Source organism: Brachypodium distachyon, chromosome 1 (assembly GCF_000005505.3).
Source record: "Brachypodium distachyon strain Bd21 chromosome 1, Brachypodium_distachyon_v3.0, whole genome shotgun sequence".
In the NCBI taxonomy this organism is placed as follows: Eukaryota; Viridiplantae; Streptophyta; class Magnoliopsida; order Poales; family Poaceae; genus Brachypodium; species Brachypodium distachyon.
Genome location: NC_016131.3, coordinates 30,636,815 through 30,655,888, shown reverse-complemented (window position 1 = coordinate 30,655,888; position 19,074 = coordinate 30,636,815). Strand labels below are relative to the sequence as shown.

General features: G+C 40.9%; 1 protein-coding gene across 1 annotated transcript; it reads left to right on the top strand.

Moving 5' to 3' along the window:
* Positions 1–352: 352 nt before the first annotated feature.
* On the top strand, positions 353–6,676 carry LOC100835899 (MADS-box transcription factor 16). The gene is made up of 7 exons (NM_001302871.1): positions 353–540; positions 680–746; positions 967–1,028; positions 1,169–1,268; positions 1,589–1,630; positions 6,353–6,397; positions 6,488–6,676. The coding sequence occupies exons 1-7, from the start codon at positions 353–355 to the stop codon at positions 6,674–6,676; spliced, it is 693 nt and encodes a 230-aa protein (NP_001289800.1).
* Positions 6,677–19,074: the final 12,398 nt, after the last annotated feature.

Sequence of the window (19,074 nt, the reverse complement as noted above, 5' to 3'; positions counted from 1 at the left end):
CCTCAAAACCACGACGCCGCGACTGTCGGACACGGACGGACGGATGATGCCGCCCGCGGGCTAGCACGGTGCCCCACGCCTTTCACGGATTCGGCAACCGTCCCCATCCATGCCACCCCCCACCTCTGTCCTCACCACCCCCAAAACGCACAACCCCGGCTCCTTTACTAAACAGCTGAAGGAGAAGAGAGTTAGCCTAGCATCTTCTCCCCGCACTCCTTCCTTCGATCCATCGATCCCCTCCTCGGTCGATTTTGCAGCTGGCTTGCTTGATTGCGGGCTGTGGTCTGCGATTGCTTAGGGCCGATCGATCCGAGGTTAGTTTCTGATTTCGGAGATTGGTTCGGAGGAGATGGGGCGGGGGAAGATCGAGATAAAGCGGATCGAGAACGCGACCAACAGGCAGGTGACCTACTCCAAGCGCCGGACGGGGATCATGAAGAAGGCCAAGGAGCTCACCGTGCTCTGCGACGCCCAGGTCGCCATCATCATGTTCTCCTCCACCGGCAAGTACCACGAGTTCTGCAGCCCCGGCATCGAGTCAGTAACCCACAGATTTCTTTCATCAATTATCCTCTTCTAGCTTGCTTGCTTGCTCCTGCTACCTTCCTTAAGTACGTACTTCTCTGTCTTTGACTCTTCTTTGCTTCTCCTTGATTCGGTCTTCATCTACCTGCAGTATCAAGGGGATCTTTGACCGCTACCAGCAAGCACTCGGGACCAGCCTGTGGATCGAGCAGTATGAGGTGCATCCTTGCCTCCAATCGATCCGTCTCTTTGATTTGATGCTTGATCCAATTTTCTATAACTGCAAACCAAAACACTTTCTCCTTCTCGATCGTTTTACTCACTACTCGAACTAGCTAATCACTTGCTGCATTATTGTGATTTGACATGAGATCTGATCATGTCCGACCGAGCTCCTCTATGTACGTCTGATCTGTTTTTCTTTTTTTCGGATCGCAGAATATGCAGCGCACGCTGAACCATCTCAAGGACATCAATCGGAACCTGCGCACCGAGATCAGGTATATCTGCGTACACGATGGGGTTCCACATATACACCACTTTCCTCTTTCATTAATTGGCTCGATTCTTAATGAACAAAGCTAATTAATTAACCAGTTGCAAGAGCAGATCGGTTTGAAGTACTGTTTATGTATCGCAGGCAAAGGATGGGTGAAGATCTGGACAGTCTGGAGTTCGAGGAGCTGCGCGGTCTTGAGCAAAATGTCGACGCTGCTCTCAAGGAGGTTCGCCAGAGGAAGGCATGCACCCACAAACAACCCTAGCTAGCTCATCGATTTTCCCTTAATTAGTTCGATTTCTATAGCTAGATCTGTCTGATTCCTTGACGACCTATCTGCCATCCAGATCCGTATGTATATTTCATGCTTCTTCATAGATCTATTTATGTTCTTTTTCTCCTATTTTCAAACGAAATCTATATATGTGTATTCTTCGTCTCTAAGAGTTATCAATCTGCGTGATTGACTTTATTACTTTTAAAGAATTGGCTGTGTATGTCTTAATCAAGATAATATATCTTCGTATATATTGATTCATTCTTCCGGTTTTGATTTTGCAGTATCATGTGATCACCACGCAGACTGAAACCTACAAGAAGAAGGTGACAACCATGTCTTCTCCAAACACTTCTTATATACTCCTTTATTGTAGATCGATAATCTCTTGAAACTGCCCAATTTGGAATGGTTGTTCTGCTGCACATAAATCTGCACATTTCCTAGATCGCCCCAAATTCATCTGCGTTTCTTATTTCTGTCGGCCACTTCTTGCAGTTTCTTAATTTGGTTTGCCCGCCATGTCAGTGTTCAGAAGCTTCGTGCTGACTAGATCTATCTATGTATGGTGCCGTCATTTAATTTGGTCACATTTTGTGAGATTTGATGTTCTGTCTAGATATGAGATATGCCCACTCCTTAACTGAACTTCCTGAATTGCATCGATCATTGGCATTCTTAGTGAATCTATTATTAAAGAGAAAAGTATTTTTTTCGTTCCTCAACTTGTCGGAAAGTTCGCTTTTCGTCCCTCAAAAAAATTTCGTACTTTTTTCGTCCCTCAATTTTAACAACCGGACACTTTTAGTTCCTCAGTCCATCCAAAGTGGTTTTCCTAACTACGTGTCTGGTTTTCGCATAATTTTTTTACTTATTTTTTTTCCAATCAAGATATGGATGATGCAGATGGATGAGAAGTATAACCAGTGCCAACGACGGCCAATTTCGACAGCCTCGGTGGTCACAGGATTAAGTGCAAACCGGAAACGTGGCTAGACAAACCGCTTCGGATAGCCTTAAGTACTAAAAGTGTCCGGTTTTGAAAGTTGGGGATGAAAAAAATACGAATTATTTTTGAGGGACGAGAAATGAACTTTCCGACAAGTTGAGGGACGAAAAAAATACTTTTCTCATTATTAAAACCCCATAGCCCATCCCTTAGCTGTAGCTTAGATCTTAGTAGCTTAGTGATATACATGTCCATCTCCCCAATCCTTAAATGGTTGAACCTTCAAGCTAGTGACCGAAGCAAGGATCTGACAGGCACCACGACGACCCAATCGAAAACAGTCCAACATTGCATGCTAATGTACAGTGTGCATTAGCATGTTTGTCTGTGCATTTTCCAGACTCCCTCACCACGACAGCTTTGAGACTCTACACACATCTGCAATTCTAGATCCAAATCTTGGAGTAGCTAGAGTGCTAGACCCTTGAAAAAAAAAATCTCGTAGTAGAGCATGCATGTCATGTGCTTACATGCACACACACGTACACGAACACAGTTGATTAGTAATAGATGCAGTGTTCTGTCCCCTTTTGACAAAAATAAGCTAGAATTGAACTAAAGCAAAGGACAATAATCTTGGAGCTATCTCTCGATCGTGCATCTACACGTACGTCCATCAGATCCATCGCTCGTTCTCCTGTTAGCCGCTAGGTACGTAGCTAGATGATCAGTAGCTGGCCGGCTGGCTAGGCTAGATGAGCATGCAATGCAATGCATGGATGGTTGCTTTGTTTGGTCCCCCGGCTATCTGGGAGTAGCATGTCAAACACGGATTTTGATGAGATTGCACAGTGGCATGATACCCTTGGGTAGATGAGGACCGGCGACGAGGCTTTATGGTTTGCGGAAGTATGGAAACGAAACCTTTTAATTACAGCTGTGTTGGCTTTTCGATCTGATGAATGCATGCATGGTAGAGAACTTTCGCCTTTCTTTTCTTTTGCGCGGCTTATCCGTATGATCTGGTTTTGATCAGCTTTGCGTAATCGTGTAGTACGTTTGTAGTGCTTTATGTGAACTGTAAATCTGAAGCTAACTTGGTTTGGGGATCAAGCTACTTCGTGTCTAGTGCTGCGTCGACCACAAATTTGCTAGCTTATTAGTAAGAGAAAATAGTTTTTTTAGTTTTTTTCCAGATTATTGCCATTGGTAATGAACAATTGCTAATTTTCATTGCATGCTTAATTTTCATAAAAGATGGTAATGAACAATTGCTTATGTATATAACTCTAAAGGTTGTTCTGTTCAAGTAGAAGATCGAAACATGCCAACATAAATGGAGCAAAAAAAAAACTTTTTTTGTGGCACAAACACAACGCTATCTAAAAATGTCCCACACTTCTGTCAGCGAATAGCATGTAATCTGGGAACAAAGAAAGGGGATGAGTTCGCACCCATAACATCTATAGTTAAGAATCTAAATATAAGTGGTAGCACCTCTGTTCCGTAATATAAAATGTGACAAAACGTCTTATATTTAGAACATATATAGAGTTGGTAATTCATTAATTGATATCTTCTGTCTCTTCAGCCGCTCATGTAGAAGTAATTTGCAAGTCCGATATTAATAACCAAATCATCTAAATATATATTGCTCCATCAATGTTACTACCAAATATATGACACGTTTTAGCTCGATCAGTTAACTGAACTTAGTTTTGACAACACTGATATGTAAATGGATGATGTGAAAATGTTATCTTTATATTTCTCTTGAAACATTTTTGTGTATATGGTGATAATCAAACTATGTTAAACACATGCCCCGAAAAAGGCATATATTTACGAACAAAGAGACTGAGTATCATGTATCATAACTATGTGGTTGCTCTACTCTTTTGTTTTCATCAATTTTTCTCTCTTCTATGACCTCCCTAAGCAACCCAGTTCAACTATCATCAGACATACGCAAGGAAATCTACTACTATCACATCCTATACCAGCTCCCCTTACTAGTTATTGTTAGCAAGGACCAAAAATTAAGAAAATTTTAAGATGTTCGCAACTATTTTGAATTGTCTGTCCTTTTTTCTATAAAAGGAGTCATGCTATTATTGACTTATATATTTGGTTATTCTTCAAAAAGGAAAAAAAGTTAATGCAACCATTTAATTAATGGAAAAACACTGCTACTTAATCCTAGCACGTTGGCAGCATGTGAAGAAAATGAAAACGAAGCAAAACTTCAATTTGTTCGGACACGAAACATTTTGGCATGCGGTTATATATTTTCTAAGGTAATGTACCTTTCATATTTCCATAACTAGCAATTTGAAATATACCAAGAATTCAAATATTCATTTCCTTTGACATAGCAAATATTTTTTGAATTAATTAGAAACTCGCACAAGTTAATTCAAATACGGAGTCTTTGCAAAATAGAGAACAATATATCAAAATAGATGCAGAGATTCCATGAAGATGCATATATCCCCTCCCTTAAAATTAAAAGAGTAGATTGTTCCCTTCAACATTTAGGAATGTTGCTCAATGGTCTTAGTTTGTTTGGTCGCCTGCCAACCGTGACCGCGAGGGACCGGAGAATCATTTTTTTTTTGTTCTAGATGAGTGGTGAGAACTTGTTTCAGCTCTCACTCACTTTCCTCTTTAGAGGCAAATTGGTAAATCTTCTTACATTTAATATTTACCCTTCTCTTTGTACATGTAAGTAACTCAATGGAAGTTAATGTAAACTAGACATTTTTTCCACAATGAAAGCTTTACTGTAGACATCCCTTTACTTGTATACGATCGCCGAAGTTCCCACACAACCAAAATTCTCAAAAGTTCAACTCATGACATGCAAGCAAAAAGGGAAAAGCAACTCTAAGATTTGCCAACACCCATCATGGGTAAATAACCCCTTGGCTACCCGCTTCAAAAGGAGACATGCTTCCTTAGCCCTATCCCTGTCATCTGGCCTAGCATAGACCAGATTGATTGATCTTCTAAGAGTTCCTCGATCCACTACAATAACCAAGAGGGAAAACAATATGCTCCAATAATTCACTAGATAAAGAAAGAGAGCAAAAGGTACATCTAGATATAGAAAATCAAACTTTGATAAATTAGCTATTGATGTTATGATTTCAGCGTAAAATGGCTCTTAATTTGTCGTGCTTGCTAGATCTCTTAATTATCTATTGCACCATGCACATATGCGGGGCCAGTTTTTATCTTTACTGGTACAAATAGGTATTGGACTTGGTAGGGTTGTCTGTCCATCATTTGACCTCTCCACCAAAATTAGTTGGTTGACAAAATAAGATCACTAGGTACCACGCACCTTGTTTGGGGAGTTCAAACCTGTAGAATGGCTCTTTTTATGTTATTGCTATTTTTCGATCGACTTGCCTTATTTTCATAAATCTATGCTAATTTTTTTAATCTTTGGGTTTGTGTGGAGTGTTATGTGCCGCTGCTTATTGAACTTATATTTTTACTCCTATTGCCACTCATGGACATTTAATTACTTTAATACAAAGGTGCATAAAAGCTTTAATTTTGGGTGTTCTAAGAAAAGATGTATGAACTCTTTTGCTTTTTTCTTTACTTCTCTCTTTTTTTTCATTACTAGCTAGCTAGAAAGGACACTAACAAAACCCTTAGTCCTTGTTTTATATGTTTTTTTTACCTCTGCTTAATTGGTTCCTACTTATGCCAAATGCATCCCCTTCGTCGATCTGAGAAGTTCCGGATTTTTCGGTCAAAAAAAAAGTTCCGGATTTCTGGCAAGAAAAAAACATGTGGCATTTATCCGTGACATGTCCATTATATTCCGGTTCTTGGCACTGGATGCGTGTTATATATATACTTCCTCCGTTCGATTCAAATTTGTCCTAATATGGATGTATTTATGTCTAAAAAGCGTCTACATATATATATATGTAATAAAAGTCACTTAATATATGGGATGGAGGGAGTATATGCCACCCATGCAATGCAAGGATCTGAGTATGTATCAGTATAGCTCACCAATCTCGTTGTAGTCATGCATATAACTAACACGTCGTTTCTGAACGACCACATATGTATGCAGGTGAAGCACTCCCAGGAGGCATACAAGAACCTGCAGCAGGAGCTGGTAATTAATCAAGTTCACCAGCTAGCTCGATCTCTACTAATCGGTCATGAAAACCCAGTTAAGCTGATACAATGATCGATGTGCATATAGGGAATGCGCGAGGACCCGGCGTTCGGGTTCGTGGACAACCCGGCCGCGGGCGGCTGGGACGGCGTGGCGGCGGTGGCGATGGGCGGCGCCGGGGCGGCGGACAGCATGTACTCCTTCCGCGTGGTGCCCAGCCAGCCCAACCTGCACGGCATGGCCTACGGCGGCTCCCACGACCTGCGCCTCGGTTAATATATATATCAACTGATGATGATCATCGATCATCATGCAAGTGACCGCGAGCAATAAAAGAAAATACTGTGTGTTGTATTATGATGGCAATGCATCTAGTGGTGTATGTCGATTGCGCAAGCATGCATTGCTGGTCTGGATTCAGTTGATGTGGTATGTGCGTAAGTGCGTAACGCTCTCGTAGTGCTTGATTGTTATGTATTGTATCAGCTGACATGACTCATATTGTGCTAGCTTGCTGCTACTGTGGTATTGTATACTTCCTGAATATATTTTGTTATGGGTATTTGCTTTGATAATAGTATGATCGTTGTGTGCATCAATCATCGCACGGCCGGATGGAAACATGTGTCCTCTTTTGAAGAAGAAAAAACTTGTTATGGTCATTTTTGTTTCTGATAATGCATGGGTCATAACCATTTGACATGCAGACTAAAAAATATTGTTCTTTAAAATTTTGAACCTACTATGAATGAATAATATCTCGAATGGTCGCTGAGTAGGGAGATATTCCTGTCCACTACACCATGATTATGATTGGGTTTACGAAATCACATAGATTCATTATACTTCCTCCGTCATCTTAAGTTTGTCAAAATTTGTATGTATCTAGACATGATTTAGTGTATATATGCATTCAAATTTGGTCAAAATTGAGACATCCTTTGTTGGACGGAGTGAGTATTATTATTTATCTTCAAAAGAAAAAAATGGATTCAAAATTTTATCAGCAATCTTGTCCAGTAAATGAACGGGATTTTCCGGTTATCATGGTTACCGCTCCCCCTCCCTCTAGGAAAAAGGCGATTAGGTACCCCAAGGAGATTATGATTGTGTTCTTGTCTAAATTTGATCGAATATGGATGTATCTATACCAAAAACGTCTAGATACATGTAATATTTTGTCAGTTAATATGGATGAAGGGAGTAGTTTGTTCAATAATCAATATTTTCTCTCTCGATCGGTGCCTTTCATTTTGTTCAAAGTTAGTGTGGAGAGCGAGAAAACCGTCCCTTTTTTTCGAACCATCAAAGCCGTCTTACTTTTTTTTTAGAGGAATTCAAGCCGTCTAACACTGGACCGAAAAGACTGTTACAATAGTCCATTTAGTTGGGGACAAACTGGACTTTAGGCTGAAATAAATGTGATAATCGGGCCGGGATTGTCCGGGCCGGCCCAAGGCACGGAGAAAATGGCCCGGCCGAAGCACGGCTAGTTTTCATGCCCGGGCCGTGTCTGGCCGGCCAGATGACCACGAGTACGAAACACTTCAGCTTGGCCTGTTGGGCATGAACCACATTAGGCTATCGAAGAAACTGAAACTTTAGATAGGCTGTAGGCCGAATTATTATGGGTTCGACATTTCCGTCGACAATTCTGAAAAAAAAAGGGCTGTACTCTTTTTACCTAAAAAAGGCGATGGATGCATTGTGTTCTTTCTGCTATGTACGCAGAGATGCCGACACGTACACCACTGCCATACGTGTTTAAGTTAATTATTGTTGCTACTAATTTTCTCTCAATAAAGTATTAGTAAAAAACTAACAGTGACGTTTCCTTGTCTCAAAAACGAGACAACCCCCTCAAAAAATAAAAGAGACAACCATTGACTTTTTCTTTGTCCTTCATTACAGTTATCTTTTACGTATACTTTATTTTCATGTGCTACGCAATAACGCAAATGACGCGGCTAATCATGGGGGCGGCTTAGGGGAATCATCTCCATCATGATAAAGGAGCCGGCACAGACTGGGAGACTGTTGGGCTCTGGGCTCAAAGAGACGCCGCGGACTTTCTGCGGAAAGAAACAAAAGGAATCATGGGCCGGCTGGCAGGCCAGAGACAATGGAAAAAATATATTTGAGACATCACGTGATCCCACATCACCAACGCCCAACTGAAAGTATTGGATGGCAAAACGGCTGGCGATCTTTTTCACGTTTGCTTTGTAGTCTTTGCTTTTTGTTCTAGGCGGACAGAGACAGCAGTCATCTACTCATCATAGTAGTTTCCTTTTCTTTTTGATACAGTATCCTTCTGTTCGTTTATATATTTCCAGCTTTATACTAAATAAAAAATAATTAACTTTCGAAAAAAAAATCTATAAACTTTTACAACTCTAAAGTATTTAGTTTTTAGAACGTGATGGAAAGTAATGGAACCGTTTTAGATTTGAAGACAATTATTGCGTTTGGTCCCTAAAATATATGAAAGTGAACTGGAAACAGTTGGTTCCTCAAAAGAAAATATTTTCCCAATATGCCTAACCATCTCATTCTTTAAAAATGTAGAATCACTTGGTTACAGGTGGAATCAGTGGCTCGGTGTTTGGTTCGTAGAATATATAAAAGTAGAACCGTTCCACTTCATTCCATTTCTATAGAAATAGAACCATTCCATTCCACCTCGCTTTGCAACCAAACACTATTAAAGTTACTTCATCAAATTGTTCAATCACTGTTTGGCATGCGTTGAGAAGCATATCACCAATTGGCATGTGTTGAGAGGCACCTGAACCTATCTTGATTATGGCTATGCGCATCAGCGATGCAAATGTCAAGGGTTATCGATCCTTTTCGAAAAAGAAAAAAAAACTATCTCGATTCCGTGTCCACCACGTTGCCCATACCTCTCCATGTGGCCACGGTCATCAAGAAGTGATGCTTATAGTAGGGATGAACGCGTGTGTGATAGAGGTTATTGAATTTAGGAAAAAAAATTCTTAAGCCGTGTATGTTGTTTCAACATGGTCCCAAGTGTGTATGGCATTTGCTGCATATACAAGGGCTGGCATTATTTTGCAAAGACTCGATGTGTTGTAAGGGTCGACTTTTCATGATGCCAATGTGGTTTGGGTTGCTGCTGCTTATGCTATTTAATTTGTAAATGTTGCATATGTTGCGACTTATTTATTCTTTTCACAATTTTGTTGCGATTTTTAATGTTGCATGGATATGGCTAAAATGTTGCAAGATTTGACGGTGTTTTTTGAGAGATCGATGTTGCAACGATGTTGCATACATACAAAAAAAAACTACATGAGGCAGTTTGATGTCGTGGTGATCCAACGGACGAGCTTTGACTTTTGTTAACTAGATAGGACAGGGTAGGCGGATTGGATTGGGTGAAACTATCAACCGACCGACGCATCATGTTCCCTTATCGGATCAAATCTGCAAAAGGAACTCGGTGATAGGTGACAGGCAAATAACCAGCAATAGTTGACAGGCAAATAACCGTTGCGCACAAGAGCATCAATCATATTTTGGACCTACTCACGCTAGTTTCTGCCCCTAATCGATCGATCCTACTTTAACTTCACGTTTTCTTCCTTTGTGAGGCTCTGAATTCTTTTTCCCAAGCCATAAGTCAAGGTGCCATGGGGTTGGGGTTAGTGGTCTCGTGGGAAAAGTGGCTTTCATCCAAATTTGCTCATCTCTGGTACAGTGACCAGCTGAAACCTATACCTATGGGCCTAAGCTTATTTGTCCGTTCCGCATTGGCATGGCATTTGCAATTGGCATTATATCTCCATCTTTATACCAAGTCACAGCTGCCTAGTCAACACATGATCATTGGCAGAGCAACACGGCCCATACTGTGACAACGTTAACTGGAATATACTCACTCCTATATGTACTCGATCTACTTGATGAGATACATATATGTAATATAGTTTTGTGTTTTTTGGTTTGAGATAGCCTGTAAAAACATATTGTATTGTACATGTGCAAATCTTTTTTGGGACGAGCCTCTTTCCACGTCATTGGCCTGCTGATTGTGCGGTTGGGGATTAATTGGATCGTACGGTACAGATGAAGGCGATTGGGCAAAGATGCCAGCTAGGCAGCTAGCTGCATATGTATCGATCTGTCGATTGAATTAAGGCGCAAACTGAGGATGGGTACTGTCGCTGTTGTGAGAGGTGCCTTGAATGGGATCCTAAAGCAGTAATTAGAGTCTATACCTCTACTATAGCTTCTTATTAGGAGAGCGAATGGCTTGATTCAGAAGGTTTTGTGTGTACTCTCAATTAACGATATCCACAACCTTTTGATGCTTCCCTTCTCAATGCCTATATAGCTATGGATTTGGATACCCCTTGCACTTGTGTAGGGTTTTGGTGTCTAACACAGTTCAGTTCACTAACCTCGAGCTGCCTATATACTGTTAGTGTAGACATTGGCGCGCGCGTGTGTATATATATTCACAGAAGAGCGAGATGTAGGTAATGACAAGCATCAAAGGCAAGCGTAATTTGCGCGTGAAAAAAGAGAAAGCTAGGGACAAGCCGACAAAACGAAAGTAAGCATCAGAGAGATGCTAATCAGACTAAATCCAAATATACTAATTAACTAGTTGCATGCAGCACTGGTGGGTCATCATCAAACACACGACATGGTAGCATCATAATTAGGTCAGCGACGTACTGAATAAAACCCCAACATAAGTAAAAGAAAACGCAAAAAAACAAAAACAACTACTGGAACTACTTGCTGTACGTACTGCAGAGATACTTATAACTAATTAACTTAGCTATTTGATCATATGAAACACATGCACTTGCATTGGGTCCTTATATTAAGGCGCTGGTGCAGTAGTGGACAGTCATTGGCCGGGGCAGCAGAGACATAGTGCTGTGTGTCCACATTTCTGACACGGAAATTGGATCTGGCGCCGGCTTTTGAGGCGCTGTCAGAGATGGTGCTGAGGGGAAGCCGGCCGACCAGGCCAAGCAGGCGGTCTGGACCTTGCATGCACGTAGGTGTTGCAGCTGAGCTGGGCTAGCTATCTCATCTCATCATCGAGACTGACGATCGATATATGGGGTTAATTATCGATCGACCGCCAGCAGGAAAGCCACTGACATATGTCTCCGGCCAGCTGCAAATTTTGCAGGGGGTGACCTAGCTCCCAAACGCTGCTGGATCGATCGAGATCGAAGCTAGGCTCTTATAGCTTAGCTCCACGTACGCACGTCACGTTGATCAGTCCGTACTCCGTACGTTGCACGCGTTAGATAGCCGGCCGGCCCATGCAAGTAGCTATAGCTTAGTCGTACATCATTCATTGAGTGTGTGATGTTGCAGAGCAGGCTTGCATGCCACTGTTCATTGCAATACTTAATGCTTGAGCCAGCAGTCATATATTGTGGACGATGAGTGGCGCTCACAGCTCTCAACTCTCTACGAAGAAACGAACAGGATTTGGTGCAGCGTTCAATCTGCTGCTTTTCCACTTTGCTTCGCTATTTATTCTCAACAGAAACAAACGCTCCACGAGCTGCTCTCCTACCTGACCGTGCCATCCCACGATCGAGAACAGGCTACGTGCGATCCTACATGCAAGGCACGGCACGACGATCGCCGGCTCTGGATCTAACAGGAAACGGGAAAGATCAGCACGTCCTAACAACCTGGACGACCGATTCAAACTAAGCTGGAATTAAAACAAACAACTACTTAGTTTGCTGACAAACTCCCCCTAAGCTAATAATGAAACACTACTATAAACTTTCGTACTAAAAACTAATATTTGCAGTGTCTTGAAATCCGTCGAGAACCAGCATGGACACACGACTAGTGCTCATAACACTATTGCAGATGGTTTGTCGCAGACACCACACATCACAATATGGATGTAGAAATTCACCCCAAGGCCTCAACCAAGTCTGGCAGGGGACTGACGAAGTTGTGACTTTGACAATGCCCATATTGAAGGGCTTGTATCTACAAAAGGCTAAGCGTGTGTGTTGGCGATCCCGTCGGCTGACAAGCAAGGGGGTGACAAAGGTTTACCCAGGTTCGGGGTCCTCAGAAGGTAATAACCATACGTCATGCTCGTCTGGTCTGGCATTGACGTAGAGATTAAAAGGTTGCCGCGGAGGCTAGGGTGCGTAGATTGGATCTGGCATGAGGTGTATGAGATTGAACCTCTATGAGAGATTGGATCTATCTTGAGGGAGAGAGAGTCTATCCTCCCGGGTGTCCCTCCTAGTCCTTTATATAGAAGGCTAGGTCTCGAGTGCAGAGTCCGGGTAGGTTACAATTTGTATTTAAACCCTCGGTCGGTTTCCTTATCTTGAGTTGCAAGATCAGGCATCCAAACTCCTGGAGTTGTAGTAGTCTTCTACATGCCCCCAGTTGGGCCATAATGGGTATACCAAAGATGAGAAACCGAGTGGTCATAACCACGTCAGGGACATAGCACTATCGTTCCCATTTAGTTCTACGCCGAACACCAAATGAAGTAAATTAATCATGCACATTGCTCGTTTCTTATATGTTAGTTTGCATTTTTCATGTGAACTAGGTGGTGCATAAAACTCAATATGTTATATCCTAACAATTTCCCTCCCAAAATTTTTCTTTTTACCTAAGTACTAGGTGGAGTATTAAATAACTCTTAGTTAGGTCACTAAAAAATGAGGTTGGGTCTCTAATTTCGCCCTCATCCTGCCGATTTTCTGACTCCATCCCTGTTTGGTGCATAACTGAAACTCACGAGAGCTTCCAGTTAGTAAAAATATCACAGAACACACGTGCATCAATGCCTTGTGTGTGAGAGAAAATTATATAACCCTCAGGTATATCGTAGGGCTATACAGAACGGTTCCTCTCCTCCAGTTGTAGGTACTCGTAGTGTTTATAGTTTGGTGGAACGGAACCAAGCTAATATATTCGATCTAGTCGTCCTTGTGTGGAACCAAGCTAGCTAATATACTCTGGCACGTCTGAGCGGCCGGATGGAAAAAGAAGGGGGGGAAACTCAGATCGGTGGCGAGCAAGGATCGATTACGCCAAGAGCAGGTGGATGGATCACTGTGCTGCCTCCCATCAGCCAGCACTAGGAAAACACGAAAGCACGTACCCTCTCCTCGATCCTGACGAGCCCAGCGCTGAAAGCGCTATGTCACACTGCCCAAGGCGCCACCTCCCTCGCTGCCTCGGCCTCCAAAATTTCAAAATTACTATTCTCTCCCTTCAACAATAAGGAAATATTAGGATTCGGTTGACCAAATCTTCGATCACAAATTACTTCACTAATATGTGCTAATGTGATCAAAATCATAAACATAAATAAATATTCTTGAGTATGAATATAATGGATATATATATTTCATATAATATATATTAATAAAGTAATTTGTGATCAAAACATTGGTCAAAAGAAATCTAATACGTCACCTATTGTTGGACAGAGATGGTACAACAACTGACCATTAGTTTATCTGTTCTCACCACACATGCCAGTTGTGGAGGAGTAATTAAGGTTAAAAAAGATCAGCCTAGTAATTGTGTAACCATTGCCGATCCTTAATTTGTCGCTACTACGAGCTGGGGGCTATTCCAGGCCCAGGTCAATTAACTGATCTTAAAGTAATCTCCTGTTCCCCCTAGCTTTATCCAAGAATTAAACCATTGATTACAGGTACTAGTGCTACTAGTATAAATATTCACGCGAACGGCGCGCGCACATGGCAATCTCACAGTGTCGCGGCATATGTGACAAGCTCCATCCACCGATATGATATATCGGACGCGTTTTGCCTTTGCGCATACGTACGCAGCGTACGTACGGGCGCGGCGCAGCATGCACATGCATCTGCCCTCGACTGAATGTATATATATGGCTATAGCCTATAGCTACTGCCAAAAGGGGCCAATTAATCTCTTTTTGACAGTTTCATATTAATTAAATTAAGAAATTAATATCTTCATTTCATAATTTTTGTGTCAAATTTTTCAAAAATGAACTTATCTATTCTAAAAAGCGTTTAGATAAATGTAATATTTCGATAAGAATTATGAAACGGATAAAGTATTAATTAATAATCCGGCCTAGCTAAGACGAAATTGAGATTCGTATCTATATGCATGCAGCACGCGGGACAAAAAGTTGAGGCGACTTTGATCAGAAGGCCGGCCAGAGTATAGGATTACATGATGATGGAAGTAAGATAGAATGAGCTACCATGTGCATGCATGCAAGACAAAATGAAAAGGAGTTGTTTTAAACATCATACGGGGTATATACGAGCTTATGTAGCTAAGCTACCGTGGTTGATAGTACTCATAGTAGTACTGTTCAAGCATGTGTGTGATCGTTTCTCGATCTAGCTAGAGATCCATAATGAATGAATGATCAACTATGCATGCATGGCATGATTGCATGACGTTTGTGTGTCTAACGAATGGGTGAATCTATGCCATTCATGATTATCCCAACGAAAAAACAAAAATCCCCGGAGACATCATATCGATCAGAATTAGGCAGCAAGAAATATATACTTGTCCTTGCCCTCCCCTCATTAAGATAGTTCAATCGAGGGATGAGCTATTATTTGTCACCAATTAAACCTTGTGCTTTGTTTTCCTTTTCTTTTTACATGCATGATGCCTGGCATGTGAGAGCCGCCAACCTTTACAAATTAAAGCCCTCTCTTCTGGGACCATATCATTTTGTAATTCCTTCACGCCTCTCTTAGTCGCTTACCCCACACTATTGTTAACCTTCCTCGGCTAAGCTTAGCTTTAGAGCTCTTCTTTTATGCTGGGGAATGCTTGCATGTATAAGTATTATGCTTGCAAACACAGACAACTGACTAGGACGAGGCCACATGCACCAATTAACCAGGCCCACATGCATGCTCATTGCACAAGGCACTGAGAATAAATGAATATTTGCAATTAGGGCCCGATGGCTAGAGGGGGTGGAGGCTATGGTTGTACAAAGGGTAGAGCTAGGGTGCAAGGTGTGGCCTCGTAGCTAGCTTGGGCCAATAATTTTTTCTTTCTTAATTAAGGTCTGATTCCTTGTTTGTCACGGTAGTAGCTGAGGATTCTGGGATGGCAAAGGGAGCTTCTAGCTAGCTGTTCCTGATAACAAGGTCAAAACTTTGTTGTTAGAGCTAGGTCATGCATGGTCTCATGGAGAGGGAAAGTGGTCCACAAAATCTAAGAAGGCCTAACTCATGTCCCTTTCCTCACATGTACTCCGTATGTGATGGAGAGTGAACTGCTCTAGGCTTATGTAATGCGATCCGTAGCCATTATGTTTGCCGTAAGACCCAATTATATATTGCCCAATGCACATCACATATATCAAGCCTTTTTGTTGCACTCCCTGCATGGTGACTTGGTCAATTTCGACCATGTAAGGCTAAAAGGGTTGAGACTATAAGAAAAAGAAGCACGGTAACTACTGTTACATATATCTTGGTACATCTTCATATGCAAAGAGTTACTTTTGGATCCAATCAGATAGTACAAATGTCGCAAGCGTGCAAGAGATCAAGAACAATGTACAAATGCATGCCTGTATCGATCTAAGGCTAAATGGCACCTATAGCAACGGCGAAATAATCACGTGAAGATAATTTGTTTTTGGTGAAGGCTGGCGATCGATATTAGTTCATTAAGCGCAACACCAAAAGATTAACAACCCCTCTTGGAAGTTGTTTTATATATGACACTGCTAAAATTTATTGCCCATACACAGAAATGAACCTATTTGTTTTTTTAAGAAGGATAACTCTATCTTGGCCTCTGCATCGGTTGATGCACACAACATCCATCCCTATTTATTTGTTAGAATACAATAATTATCTAGTGCGTACCAAAGAAAGATGCATCCTTTTCAAATGCAAGTAGGAGTCCGTGTTAGTTTAGACCTCTAATAGTTTTGGGATGAACACACGCCCCATTCTCACGAAATAATTAAACCAATATAAGGTCATATACTCAAGACCAAATAAGACATGCACAAAGCTCTTCAATCTTCATGATGCGACCGACGTAACGGTTAGGAAAACTCCAGATGATCCCTTATAAGTAATGACACATACGTGATCTCAAGGACATGAAAATGATATATGTACTTAGAACTGTGCATCATGCTCGACAGTCCAAGCAATGGTATATAGTCATCAAAAGGAAACTTGCCTTGATTAATCAGGGGAGAACAATGCAAGCCATTAACTAAGGCAACTTATATGGCAAATTACGTTTAGCTACAGACAACAATATATCTCCATATATATACAAGAGCATTTTGTACTGCCGCCTGTATATATATCTAGCTAGTTTTTTTTTGTATCGTTGTTCAGCTCTAAACTATGCCATGCTAATACGGAGTATATGCTGTACTCATATACGAGCTTATATAGCATAAAAAAACAAAAAGTAGATTATTTTATAGTTTTGTTGCAGGAAAATTCATTGCCAAGAATATCCTTAGTTGATGCCAATATTAGTGATGTCTTTTAATATCCTTAGCAGGAGATGTCGGGGAGTCATATTTGAGATTAATACGGAAATAAAAATCAAGAAGTGCTTAATATTGATGAGATGGTTTTCTCTCCCCCCCCCCCCCCCCCACATCTCTCTCTCGTTTTTTTATATAAACACAAAAAATCAAAGAATTCAACACCACCTTCGCATATATGTACACATAGGTGATCGACAGTAAAGGATAGACGGGCGTAGAAAACAAAATGTATAGCGGTCAGAGAAAATTTTACTATGTCTACCTTATTAGCACTTATTGTGCTAATGAAAACGTAGGTGCTCCAAATTGATTGAAAAACGAATGTTAAATCGGTTTTGAAACTCTTCAACCCCTATACGTACCATATATACATAGTTTCTTCTTCTAAATTATTCTGCTAATATATTTATGCTTGTGTGCAGAACTCCACAGGGCACACACTCTGATGTGTATAATATTCTAAAATTTTAAGTTACCCTATGATGCATGCTGGGTAGAGTTCTGGATTGCACCAGATCAGAAATATATATTCCTACATCAATTTTCCACTCATCTGCATGAAGCCCAAGCACCAGATGATTAAAATCAAACGTCTGTTTATACCACACTGTCATATTCATGTGTGCGTGGCGTCTGCTGCATTGCCTAGATAAGAAGGAATAATGCACATTTGACTAAAGGTTGGTACGTACGCATGCATGCAGATTCAAACGACATGAAAATATTGGATCAGTTCAGTAAGATTAGATATTATCTTCAGTAGTAATTGCAATTAATACTAAACAGGAAATTGACCGACTAGACATTATCCAGAATTCCAGCTGATGCGGAAGGGAGATGCTATATTTGATTGAGGGGTGTTTTTGTACAGTTTATGTATACAAATTTGAAGCATGCACCAATCTTAATTAGCTCGAATCTATGTGATGATCTAACCCTATTTAGTTTATGCAATTTGTACTCTGAATTCTTCAAAGCCCATCTGTATATATGTAGATATCACGCGAGCACTGTCTAGCTAGAAAATTGATTATATTGTAGGTAAAATAGTTACGTACCCCTTCGTGTAGGATGGGAAGTTGAGCTCAAACTCCTAACTACCCAAGGGTTTAATTTGGTCCAAATAAGCTTACCAATAAGAAAACCTAATTAATTGTGATGAAGATAGCTAGCAAAGGACAAGCATGTAGCACAAGCAGTAAACTAAATTATCAAAGCCGATCAACAGCGTTAGTCAAACATATACTATATAATCAATCAGCCTATCAAAATCTGTAACTATTGTTTTGGAATCACTCATTATATATAGCATATGGATTGTAAAGAAGAATGGTGAATTGAATGATGTGTTTTGGTTGTAGGTAGTGGCCATTGGTCAGGCTACACTACAGTGCATTACAATCCTAGTGTGCTTGAAAATAAGAGTGCAGAAGGGGGAAAAGAAACAAAGTAGAGTTGAGGCCGCTACAGCTACATATAGCATATGGACAGTACTCACTGTACCACTCTACGTATATATAGGCCGGCCGGGTGTTGAGCAAAATTGCAGAGTACTGTTGTACTGAAGGACAAGAGATCTCATACCAACTGTTTTTTTCTTTTCAAACAGTGATCTTGTATAAATGCATAATTAATATATATCTTATGCATGGTACTAATGTGAAGGACTGAGAAACCGTATGAAGACAAATTTTCATAGCAAGGATCGTGGACCAGAAATGCTACTATATTCAAACGTACCAGACTAACACAGTTCCTAATTAATGGCTAGGCTAGCTTAGATAAATGTTCCAGTTTTTCAGAAGCAAATCATCATACACATTGTTGACATTCCATGTGACTAGCTTGTACTGGCTGGTATATAATGCATTTCTCTTTTTCTGTAAAGAATTTCAACATCGATCGATCTATGTCACTTCAACAAAGAATATTGAAAAACAGTACCCTAGGAAAAGAAGGAACAGTGGTGTGACACGGTCACTGTGTACTCTAGAGAGAGAGAGAGAGAGAGAGATCCAAGATGGCACACAAGCTAGCTAGCTAGCGTTGAGATTAGCCAAAGAAAATGCATCGAGTTGCTGTACTTTCCCTTGTGATGTGGAGCAAGCAGAAGCTGATTGCTCATCCA

Excerpts from the sequence above, each read along its gene's own strand:
- LOC100835899 (NM_001302871.1), top strand. The coding sequence starts at position 353 with ATGGGGCGGGGGAAGATCGAGATAAAGCGGATCGAGAACGCGACCAAC. Across the intron at positions 541-679 it reads TTCTGCAGCCCCGGCATCGA|TATCAAGGGGATCTTTGACC; the intron begins GTCAGTAACCCA and ends ATCTACCTGCAG. Across the intron at positions 1,029-1,168 it reads AACCTGCGCACCGAGATCAG|GCAAAGGATGGGTGAAGATC; the intron begins GTATATCTGCGT and ends TATGTATCGCAG.